General features: G+C 37.8%; 1 protein-coding gene across 4 annotated transcripts in view; it reads left to right on the top strand.

Moving 5' to 3' along the window:
- The window catches only part of LOC131219010 (chaperone protein dnaJ C76, chloroplastic), a 79675-nt gene that overhangs the window by 45491 nt on the left and 21238 nt on the right, over positions 1 to 12946 (top strand). For 2 of the 4 annotated variants that reach the window (XM_058213967.1, XM_058213968.1), the window contains one exon: positions 8924 to 9061. The exons of the other annotated variants lie outside the window; for them this stretch is intronic. In XM_058213967.1, the coding sequence (XP_058069950.1) occupies positions 8924 to 9061 (138 nt within the window). The remainder of the gene's footprint in view (positions 1 to 8923; positions 9062 to 12946) is intronic. 4 annotated transcript variants of the gene reach the window in all.

Below are 12946 nucleotides of genomic sequence, written 5' to 3'. Positions count from 1 at the left end.
GAAAAAAGAAAGGTTTTAGGGATCTTCTTACATGATCCGGCGATGTTGACAGCGACCCACTAAATCCAGAAGAAAGCAACTCCATCAGTAAGATCACAACCGTAAGAGAAATTTTTTCTATATTTTTCTCCAATGTTGGTGATATCAGTCGATATTTCGCTATATCTTGCAATATATCGCCAATACAAAGGAGTTTATCAAATTATCTTCTTCTTTTTTTTCTAATTTCTGAGGGTTTCATATCGTCGGACTGCGATACTGATAGTATCACAGGATATATCGGCTGATAGTATCGATATTGCGAACATTGGTTGTAACAGATGGATAGGGCTGACAAAGTTGTCCATCATAAATTTTATAGTCTATTAAAATTAGTTCGTTAATATGTCGAATGAAATTGAGAACACATCATATCAAGGTGTTTCATCTCTATTATGATACGGCTATAAAGGCCGATACGTATGGGTAACGGTCGTGACCGTTACATGATATGGGGGTGAAAAGAAGCAATTGGTTTTTTGCGATCGTATTGGCCGTTGTGCGGCATGACGACCATTACCCCAATAACGGTTGAAAAATGACCACTTTTTTTTTTTTTCCGATGTAAATCCATTTTTCTCATTATTATTATTATTATTATTTTTAAATTTCTCATTCAAAAAACTTTCCCTGATCATCCTACGATAGATTTCAACCACTCGTACTATAGTTTTTAGAATTAAAACAGTAAATTGAAGCGATTTGGGCGAATAGAAGATCTGAGGGTCAATTTTTCAAAAAATAAAAAAGTGGTATACATGCATTTTTTACGATTTCTAATTCTAATGCTTGATTGTGACGTGTAAAGATTAGAGACACATTACCATGCTTATAAATTGACTAGACAGCCCAACACAACACTCTCACCAAAGAGTGGACTGTTGCGTTACCATAAACATGTTCAAAACAAAAGAATGAATACAAATTTGGAATATTTACATTATTCTGAATTTTCTAGAATTTTTCGGGGGAGAAAATTTCAACTGTTACAGGGGTCGTAACGGTCGCTATGCCTCCGTATCGGCCATAACGACTGATACCCACATCGGTAACTGTGGTGACCGTTACGACCACTATTGCCGATACGGAATACCTTGCATCATATATATTGGCCAATGAAGGATGTAATGAAGAAGGTGGGGAGGAAGAATGTTGTGCAGTTTGTCACTGGCAACATGAGTGCATTCGTTAAGGGGAGGAAGGAGTTGATGAAGAAGTATGAGCTATACTGGACCCTGTGCACAATTCATTGCATTGATTAATGTTGAGGTGATAGGGGACATGCCTGCAATTAAGATGGTGATTGTTCATGCTTGGATAATTACAAATTTCATCTGCAATCAAACCTACCTATTAGGCGAGATACATGTGAGGTGTTATGATGATGTACTATGGCCAGGGGCGACATGATTCTCCACTAACTTCATTGCCTTAGAAAGCATTTTGAAACACAAGTATGGAGAGTTGTTTAATTCTAGAGAATATGCAAATTGGAAACAAAGCAACAATAAATTGGCAATGACGATTGAGGGGATTATCATGAACAACACTTTTTGAGACTGCATACAAAGTGCCAAGGATGGTGGATAACCAGACATCCGTTGATGGGTTCCATGTACTAGTCCTTACGGTACATGAAAGATGTCATCAAGGTTAAAGCCTTGAAGGTGTATAAGTGGATGCACAATCATTGATGACCGATGGGATGGGGCTTTTGAGTGCCCACTTCACATGGCTTGTAAGTAATTTTATTTAATTGTTTATATGTTTCAATGCTTTATTGGTTGCTTCCATAGAAAGGGCCTGTATGGTTATTTCTTTGACACTAAGTGTAAATATGTGCACCGTGATGTGTTTTAGCATACTTCTTGAATTCCTAGTACCACTACAGTCGTAGACTTTCGAAAACAATGACTTAAAGACTATGGTGCACAAAGTATACGAGAAGTTATTCCCCAATTTTTTGAAGAAAGCTCGTTTTGGAAACAACGTAAACTATTACATTTAAATTCTTCCCTTGGTTCCTGCCAGACATTATACTGACAATTAGTATAAAATGCCATCAACATATTGTGGACTTTCGAGATGCGAGGGGCTTGTTTGGGTGCAAAGTTGCAGAAGAGGCGAAAAAGACTGATGCCATGTGAGTTGTTGCATGCAGTTTTGTAGTTAAAAGTTAGTCTTTGTGTTTTAAAATTACATATGAGACTAAGAGATGACCACGATCAATTTGCAACCGATTGGTGGGCCATGCACAGGAGTGATCCATGACCTTATAGTGATTAGCTATCTACGACTCACACAAACGGTGTCATCATCATCGTGTCAGTAAAATTGGAGCACGTTCTAACTCATTTACATAAAGGAACAAAACAAATTGGGTTACAAGAGGCTCCAAAGGCTGTTATTTTGTCACTATAACATATAGTTTCGATCAGTGTTCGAATTATCTCCGATATTATCGAAATATCTCCGATATTATCTTTATCTTCATCTCAGCGATACCGATAACGCCGGTAGTATAAAAAATTTCAGGTATTAGCCATGTATCGCTAAGTATCGCCAATGTATCAATATCGCTAATGTAATCGCTAATATTTTCAACTATGTAAATTCTAGGTGTCGCTTGTATTGCCAATGCATCAATATTGCCAATGTATCACCAATATTTTCGACTATGTAAATTCTATGTAATACTTGTATCATAAGTATATCAATGATATTTTAATAATATCGCCAATGTATTGATATCATCAAATTTTTGTTTATTAGAAAAAAAATTATTTCATTTTTTTTTCATGGGCACATGGTTGTATGTAGTGTTCAATTTGTTGTTGATAATATTGATTATATCTCGATATTATCGATATCACAACACGTGCGATATTTAGACCACAATCCTTCGTTTCCTTTCCAATTGTTGATGATTTCTTAGTGAAATATCATGTGTTGTTGATATTTTGCAATATCGATGGATGTTTAGATGGAGGGTTGGATGGTTAAATGGGCTAGATGGGATGGTTGGACTGATTTCTTACTACAACACATGCTTTTAAGGCCCCATTAAATGCAAATTTGTTATGTATGCATTCTTTTTACATATTTTAAAAAAAAAAAAAATTTCTGAAAATGCAAATATGTACATTTTAACATCTCATGAAGTTTCGCAGAAAATTCCACCGGTTTTTCCCATGTTTCCCTGCATTTCCGCATGAAGAAACGAAACAAATTGGGTTACGAGAGGCTCCAAAGGCTGTTATTCTGTCACTATAACATATAGTTTCGACAGAGGCTGCTATGGGTAGGTGTAAGAAGAGCAGAAGAGGACCCACTAGATCTCATGATGATTGGTCATAATGCATTTTATGAAGGGGATACAAATAACCCATTTTACGAGTTTAAGTTAGTTGACCTGGATCAAGTAGATGGATAGACAAATCCAAAGATAATAGAGGAGGTGGCATCCCAGTGCATCGACATTGGTGCAATTGTAGAGGATGCAAGATCTCCCCTCAAAGCTTTTGTTCCATTGTCCAGGGGTATTGGAGAGCCAAAAATCAGGATCTCATGGGGCACGTGATGGCCACACTCTCTACGACACTAACAACAACACAAAGTGATGGAGGTGGCGACAATGGTAGTGATGGCCATGATGGTGGTGATGATGAGGTGACAACGACGGTGAAGTCTGTAGCAAGACTCAAAAGTCAGAGGCCTATTAGCTCGTTCACTAGGGGGAGAATTTGAGCATGTCACTGAGGACGAAGACTAAGATTCTCATCTTGTCCTTACACGGGCTTCTTAGCCAAAGAATAAGTATAATCGTCATAAGAAGAAGCAACTTAGGGGCACTAAGGAGTCTTTAGCACGGACCACGGGATCGATGGATATCAATGGTGGGTAGGGTAGCTCTAGTTTTGTGCCATAATATAGATATGTGACAAGTGACTCAACAGTTACAATACATATATGCTATCATTCGGCTATTGATACAGGCAATAGTATACTTAAACATGAGTAGGGATATCCATGGTATCACTATAGGCAAATGTATCTAGGAGTGACATATATACTCAACATATATCCAGCTCCAGATCCACATCAACCACGGACTGACAATTACACAATATCCATGGATGGGTGTACTAATCTAGCTTGGTGAGGATGAGCATTATCAATACATAAGAATTTTAATCGTTGATACGTGAAGGAGCAGTATTATGGCCACCCCTGTGGAGATGGAGTTGATGACTTTGAACTGCTGTGTAATTGTACGTGGATTTGAGGCACAATTGCATAGGTGTAATGAGGGCACATGTATATATTTACTTCTTTTTGTGTTTTCGAAAGCATTGGTTGTGTTTTTATACCCATCTTATATGATTTATAAAGGATATGACTGATTTTTGGATATAATTGCATCACTTCTGTTAGAAAACGCATAATTTAGAACCCATTACTAAGGATTAGGAAACTTATAATGTATACTTGTTTTTCGTGATCTCTAGAGTCATTGTGTAATAATGTTTGTTTGTTTTTTTTTTTTTTTTAGCATCCCCTGAAGTTTCAATGAAAAATTCAATTAATTTCCCAATGTTTCCCTCCCATGTTTCCCTAAAACAACAATACATTTCGTGATGCATGGAACATTCCCATGCGATACTTACATGTTTTCGTGTGCGATATATGCTTCAACACCGATATTTAAATCATTACGTATAAAAAATAAAAATAAAGGATAGGTGTATTTATCAGTCAGAGTGGGTGAAGATAACTATAGAACTATGTAGAAGCAAAAAGAAATAGAAATGAGAAATAAAAAAAGGATATAAATTTGCATAACAATAAAGTGATTTTGTCAGTTTGTTAACAAACAAAAGAATAAAAAGGAAATTTAGGTACAAAGATGACAAATGACAATGAAAGAACAAATGTAGATGAATGGTACCCATTACACACATTTTGGACTGGGTATCATCTGCCAAAGTGACTGACCAACTTGACCATAATGTATCAATAGAGGAAAAGGCATTAGGCTATCTTGTCAAATGGTCAGAGGCTCCAAATTCAATGACCCATAGAGTAGAGAACTAGTACCCTAAACAAGTCATGCTCGAGTTTAGGAAAGTGACTATGGAAGTGGGAGTAGTAGTACAGATAGGCTGATTCTTCAATAACTTGGAATACTCATCTTTAGTTAGCATGACCATGTCACTAGATGCACTTGGTTGTTGAGTTGGAGTAAAACTAGTAGAACGAGACCCACTACTCTTTTCTAAATAAGATGCCTGATTTGCCCAAGCTAGATTTCCATGTATGTTTCAACATTTATCAACGTTGTGATTTGTAAGCCCATGTTGAGTACACTTCTTAGGTCAATAACCTCTACCACAAACTCTCCCTACATCACCACGACCACCTTGATTACCTTGATTACTTCTGCCACCACCTTTATTACTTTGGCCACCACAACCATGACCTTTGACACGCCCAACAAATATGCTAAAACCGAATTATTACTGACTCCACCCATAGAGTCACGGCATACAGGTTGAAGGTGGGTATAAAATTCATTTAGAGATGAAACATCCTTGCCACCTAAGATCTGTGCACTCACTGGCTCATATTCTAGTTTTAAGTCAAATAGAAATTTAGCCACGCATAACTCCTCACGTTGTTGACGTTGTTTCTCAATATTACTAGTCAGTGGCTAATATGCATTCAATTCTTCCCACATTCCTTTGAGTTTTAAAAAATATTCACTGAAGGTCTTTGATGCAAGACATGAAATTTAAATATGATGTGCAAGATTTCAAGCTTAAGATCACGTTAGTTCAGAAACAATTACACAAATTCCATATCCCACATGAAAGTCCAAACCATTCAATTAAGGGGAATCTATGCGGGTCCAGGCCTACACATGTTAGGGCTGAATCTATTAAAATTATAAACCAAACGATGCTCAAAGATAAGCAGTAATCATCCACACATGCACAACAATTAGTCTTTAATCCAAGGGATTCACCAATTTCAATTCAAGGAACCGTAGGGTGAGAAAAGGGACAAATAAATTAAGGATAATGCGATCTAGGGTTAGGGTTTATGAAAAACTGGTATGAGAGGGTAAAATAAGAAGAAAACCTGAACCGGAAGACAATTCCCGCACGCGAACAACAACAATGGCCCAGACGCACGTGCGTGTGATCACGGCCGCACGTGTGTGGGGCCCACTATTCAGAAAAAGGCCACATTGGCCTTGGTCGGCCAGGGATGGACTCCAAAACTCCCAAATCTCAGCTCGATCCGATGCACGGTTTGTGCATGGTGCTCCACTGAAGTTTCAGCCCTCCTGTAGGGCCAGATTCTAAAATTCTACTGTGGGGAGGAGAATTGCTGCAATAGATTGATTCGAAGTGTAGATAACGGGGTGAAATGAGAAGAAGAGATGGTAGAAGATGGGTAGTAGAGATGGCGATGGATGGGGGCGAATCGGGATAGATGTGGCTTCGCACCACGGTAGTTAACCCTTCGATGAAGGGAGGTTTTCGCACCCAATTAGGCTTTACAACTCAGAGAGTAGGAAAACGCAGAATTTTTATTAATCTTCAATGAATGAAAAAAAAAGCTACAAGGGGTGCCTATTTATAAGAAAACCCTATACCTCAAAACTCGCGCCATGTGCGCAACCTATTACTTGGCGATGAAGTAAACCAAAATAAAAACTAATTAAAGAAATCTAAAGCATCCATGATGTTCTAAATAACATTAATAAGCACAACCTAAAATATGAAATCAATCTGACTAGTGGGCCATGATCATGAGATCCCATGATGGGCTTTTCTTGGCTATCGGGTCCACTCTCTTGAACCAAAATTTCGTCTTCTAACTAGGAAGCCCTCCCTGGACGTTGTCATCGATCCAGATCGACGGTGGGGCCCTCCTTCTGGCGTACGTGCATAGGGGGCCCGGCATGCCTGCGCGTGTGCGCGGGATGTTCCCATCAGTCTCATCTCCTTGTTGGAATGCAAAAATCTTTTCAAACAATTGATGTGTATAAGAAATGCTTTCATCGAATGAATACATCTCTCGTCATGTATCCCACACCTCCTTTGCAATATTTAGAATTATCACATTCCCACTAATAGATATATGTTTCCAAATTGTTCCACAACCGCATCATGATCTAAGGATTTTCCTGGATTCAATGATCGTATGTTCTATCACTTTCATCTAGTTTTTCCTTGGTCAAATATTTTAATTTTCCTTTGGCCATATAAAAATACAAGGATCGATTTAGACCATTGGTGATAATTTGCTCCATTTAGTTTTATAGAGATTATTTGAACCCCAAGAAAATCAAATGGATTTAGGAATCAGAACTTTGATCACCCTACACCTCCATAAGAAGAAGAAACCAAAGAGCATAGCACAATGCTTACACCAATGAGGGTTGACTCCGCCTGATATAAGAATGCTCCATTTGTACACTCCACACCATGTACACACCACACTTGATGAAACAATTAGCCTACATGTTCCAACCAAACACAAGAGTGATGATTACGAACACAACATACCCTTTTACACATGAACCATCACAAAAGACCCAAGAAACTTTACTTCAGCACAAGTGAGATATGAAGAGCACAAAGAAAAAGAAAAAAAAATATGAGATAGAAGAGATAAAAGTTGTGTAAATCAGAATGAAATCCGATCTAATACCATATAGAATTATGTAGATGTAAAAAGAAAGAAAAAGAGAATAGAGAGTGAATAAGAGTTACACATCCTGCTCTCTTCCTTTATATATCAAGTCAAAAAAGCAATTTCCCAAAAAAATATCTCACTAATTTACAATATTTCATAAGTTTCTCAAGTATACCTAATAGACTAAGTAAAGGGACACATGGACAAAACACAAAGCTAGGTGGGTTGTACCACTGTATGGCCCATTATTTCATTCATCACGACCCACATCCACAATCATCAACAATACCCACATCCACAATCATCAACAACACCCACATCCACAATCATCAACAATAACAATACCCTAAAATTATTATACATCATTTTCCTTTCATTCCACAACTTCTTTTTTTTGTGTGATTTTTCATTTGATGTGGTTGTTTTCGTAGGTTATTTACAATAAACCTAAGTTGTTAAGATCCAATAATCTACTCAAATCTTATGACTTATTTGACTCTCGTAGGAAATGTTTCATGATTCAACTTCAATCCTATTTTTAACGAAAATTTTTGTACGCTGTAAAATTTGCCATTAAAAAGAATTAAATGAAGTCTAGTAGATTTTGTAGTTTATACTTACCATATCATAGGGATTAATGGAAAGATGGAATGGAGTTGCAGGCAACTAACAAGGTTGGATACTTTCTATGTTAGAGTGGTGACGATGTAACAGGGTTTGATGCTTTCTATGTTAGATTCGTGACGATGCTTCATATGCATCATCCATGGAAATGCGCTGGCACTAAGTTCTTGATTCACTAAGATCTTTGATGTGGAATAATAGATGCTACAAAATTATTTCTTTATATATTACTTTTTTCTTATTTTTATTAATTTTCAAAAAACTCTGAAAACTCATGGTTTTTGTCCATCTTTTTACTATTCAGTTTGACCCTGATTTGACATTTTGGGTAAAGGTGGGTATATGCATGTCCTTGACATCAAATGGATCTTTGTGTAATATCAGTTAATGCATGTGATGAATTTCTTGTAATTATACAATGTGTTGAAACCATAGCTCCTATGCACATTTTGTTTTCTTTCTTCTTTTTTCCTATTTTGTTGGCGAGTCATTAGAGAGAGGTTTCAAATTTGTGGACAACTTGAGACAACATCTTTTTTGTGTTATTATGTAGATTTTGGCTGTTTGAGCCTCGTTGTTGCATGCATGACATTGGTGGTTGGTATGTCGAAACATTCGGCCGAGAAAAGAAAGGCAAAACAGTCCCATCCCAAAGGGAATGGGGTGTCTTCAGTTCAATGGAACCCGAGAAGTAAGTTAACCTTTTCAACATATAATAACGTCTATGCATTGCAGCTTCAGCTATAGCTGTCTTTGTTGCCCTGCTCATTGCTTTGAGTGTCTCCTTTAATAATTGCTTAATTAGCCCAGTTTTACTTTTTCAAAATGCTGAAAACTGTTTTTGTACTAGTGTGAGACCAGACTTGCATGTGTTACCTGGCAACTGTTCATCCAAATGATCTAGGATATCCTAATTGAAGATCCAACTATCCATGTCATTCTGATTAAAAATTTAACCACACCTAATGTTCTACGCCATCCATCCTTGCAAATTGCATCCTTGCAAATTGCATATTTGAACACATCAACAGTTCATGTTGACTTGATTGTTGATTTGGATGATCTCAAGGGCCAGATGACTCATCTGGACCAATCCAGCAGTCTGATTGGACTATGAGGCTGACAGATCCAACCCAATGGCCCCTCGAATGGACTGATTGAGCTATGCAGCCAAAGGGCCAATCAAATGTCTTTAACCTTATCCACCAAATGGGCTTTTACAGTGGGTAAATTCAAAGACAGGTTTGGAGGAAAGCTTTAAGTCTAGAGGTTTTAAAATTAACAGAAACAAGACAGTACATGGAATGCAACTTAGTGTGAATAATTATAGAGGTTAGGCTTTAGTTGAAGTCAATGTCTAGGAGATCCTTAAATTGACATGTTTCATAACTTGGTTCTACAATTCAAAAGAATGGAGTGATTAGTGAGAATGTATCCAATAGATTAAGAGCTGAAGTGGAGTTGGGCTTCCATGTGCTCTGTGATCATGGCATGTGTGGAGGTTCTAATTCCACATTCGTAGAGCCCTGCCCATTGCCTGTAGGTACACATGCCATTATGGAACATGTGTGCAAGATCTAAGTGTTCCATCTTATTGGAAACAATGCTTGGATCTGTTGCCTAAACGTTGGACCATTTCGCTCTGCAAGTGAGCCACATTGTAGAATGCTAAGTGACAGTTGATTTTTTGTGTGTGTGTGTGTGTGTGTGTGTGTGTGTGTGTGTGTGTGTGTGTGTTTTCTGGATATTCATTTGTTTTGTATGTGTTGGCCCAACCAAGGTGGGTGTGAAATGGCCTCATTTTTAGGCCAAAACATCTAAACAATGTAGCCCGCTTGATCAAGTGTGAATCTCGCACAAGTTTCCATAACAACATATGTGCCTGCTTGTGTATAGGCAGGGCTCCCCATCATGTGGAATTTGCAAACCTCGCATGTGTCATGTGCCAATGAACTTGAGGGAAATTTGTTTAAGGCTCCTATACGACCAGCGATGCTATGTAGGCAGAGTGTTGGACAATGAGTCAGCAACATGAGCAAAATGAGCTTTGAAGAGATGAGGATGGATGGGAAGATTGGTATGGATAGAATCAATAATGAGGTCATTGTGAGCAGCACGTTATAGGCCCAACAGGAGATACAATGATGAAGAGTATATTGAGATGGTTTGGTGATGTGGTACTCGAACCTAGAGATGGCCCAAGGTTTAATTGGATCGTGGGTCGCGTCAGGACATGGTACATGAACGGGTAAGTGGTACACTACTTCCTCCAATACATGGTAATCTGGGGGTAGGACATGTGTTGCTTCAGTACATACACTAACTGTATGCAATAGAGGTTTATGTATGAACTCATGTTGCAAATTTTGTAAGAAATTATGCATGTTATTATTGACCCTGCATGCTTAGTATTATATTATAACTGAATAAATAGAAGTATTAGTCTGTACATTGTAAATATAAGTTTTTCATTACAACTTAATCAATAGTAAGTGAAATAGAACTATATTTCAGACAGCTAAAAATAGCAATCTGGTTCTCAAATCGAGATTGCGCAATTCATAATGCAAAACGTAGGGGTATTTTATGATTTGGGTAACATTGAGATGATCCAAGGAGGCGAACTGTCACGCCCCACAATTTGGATTCAGTGTGCACCCTTAAACCCGAGTTATAGTCCATGACTCTTACACCAAGTGTACATAATTCCACCCGTCATACATTTTTTTGGAGGCATAATTTAACGTATTCTAAGTTCACCCCAAATCAATATTCATACATCCACACAATTGTATACTTTTCCATTACCAAACTCATCACATTCACAACCACATAATTAAATTCCAAAATTCAAGTACGTCAACCCATTTGGGACTTTATTCAACTATGAAATCAGATATCGTTCAACAATATCATGTTCATAAACAATCTCAAATTAAACCTAGACATTAGTAGCTATATTAATGGAAACTAAATCTCTTATCAATCAATCATAAACAATTCATCCATCCAATGCAGCTAGTTCATCTTCCGCCAAATATGGCCATTGATCTTGAGTTTCATCCGCTAACCGGGCCTCATTCTACGACACTTGGTTCGGATTTCCTGTCTCGTTCGCCTCTGTACGGTTGTCAATCCACAATGTTATCTAGCCAAGCTAGTGAGTGAACCCATCATGGTTCATACACAATACAAGATAGCACAAGCAACATCTAGTATATATGTACACACACACACACACACACACACACACACATATACATATATACAGGTATGAATATGTATGCAAAAATGTTATGAAATGCATGTCAAGTAGGATGATCGTCCACTTGGGTTAGATATCTGTCAACCCGCATCTACACCTGACAAGCTTCTACTGTAGGTAAGCATGGGCAAGTCCTGCATTTACTACGTGAATAGGCTTCCACTAACGTGGGCATCTGGCAACAATTCTACCAGGAGACCATCTAGGGAGATCCCTTAGGAGCCCAGGCACGAGGTGTGCATGCACTCATCAAGAGCGGGCCTCTAAGAATTAGCGCAGGAACGCTATGGATGCATGTAATGCATGCGTAATGTCTATCCATCGACATATGCAGTCAACGTATACATCTCTCTGTATGAGAGGAAATAATGAATTCATGAATGTAATAGTTTATATGCCTACATATTCAATTTGCATTAGCAATCGTTCAGAGCATGGATCATACAACAAGGATCATCTTAGCATCGTAACACAGCACATAGCAATCATAATAATCATAACAATTATAACATCTATTTTAACCGTATAGGTATGAGACACGTTGGGATTCACTCACCCGTTATTGGTAGAGCTAAATCATTCAAATAGTTACGCTTTGGAATCTAGAATTCGAATCCCTATTAAACAATTCACAAATTTAATTTAGCTATTCCATCCAGTGGGGTCCACATTTGCTCAATCCAAGATGACCCACCATTAATCCATTATAGTCTTATTAATTCGTTAACTTAGTTTGAAAAATAAAAACATGGGTCTGTTGATCAATGTGATCGATCGATCGAGCAAGCATCGAAGGCTCTCAATCGATCCTTTGATCAATTGACTATGGATCGGAGAAATTCGAATTTATAAGATTAGGCTCTGGACACTTTTGGTCCCCCCTTCGATTGATCGAACCCTCTGATCGATGGATTGAGAAAGGTTAGAAATAAATCAATTTGGTCGGTGGAAAGATTTCACCATGCTCGATTAATACCCTCGATTGATCGAGATCGCTCGAGGAATCCCTCGATCGATCGAACCTAAGTATCGATTAATCGATCCATATTATGAATTTCAGACTTTGGTTGTTGGACAAAAACTGACCTGATCGATCGATAGGTCATCTTCGATCGATCGACCAAAGTCGGCTAGGTTCTGTTGCGATTTTATGAAAACTTAAAGGTTTTTCCCTCTATCTCCTTAACTTTTATGGATTCAATCAATTCATGGATTAGGTGATGCAGGACGGTTTAAAGTAAAATGCATGTGTGAGCACATAAATTATCCAGCGAAATAAACTGAGCAAATCAATTGAAATATTCAACATTC

This window comes from Magnolia sinica, chromosome 11 (genome assembly GCF_029962835.1).
Source record: "Magnolia sinica isolate HGM2019 chromosome 11, MsV1, whole genome shotgun sequence".
Lineage (NCBI taxonomy): Eukaryota > Viridiplantae > Streptophyta > Magnoliopsida > Magnoliales > Magnoliaceae > Magnolia > Magnolia sinica.
The sequence above is the reverse complement of the archived record's forward strand: the minus strand, read 5'-3'. Positions and strand labels throughout refer to the sequence as shown.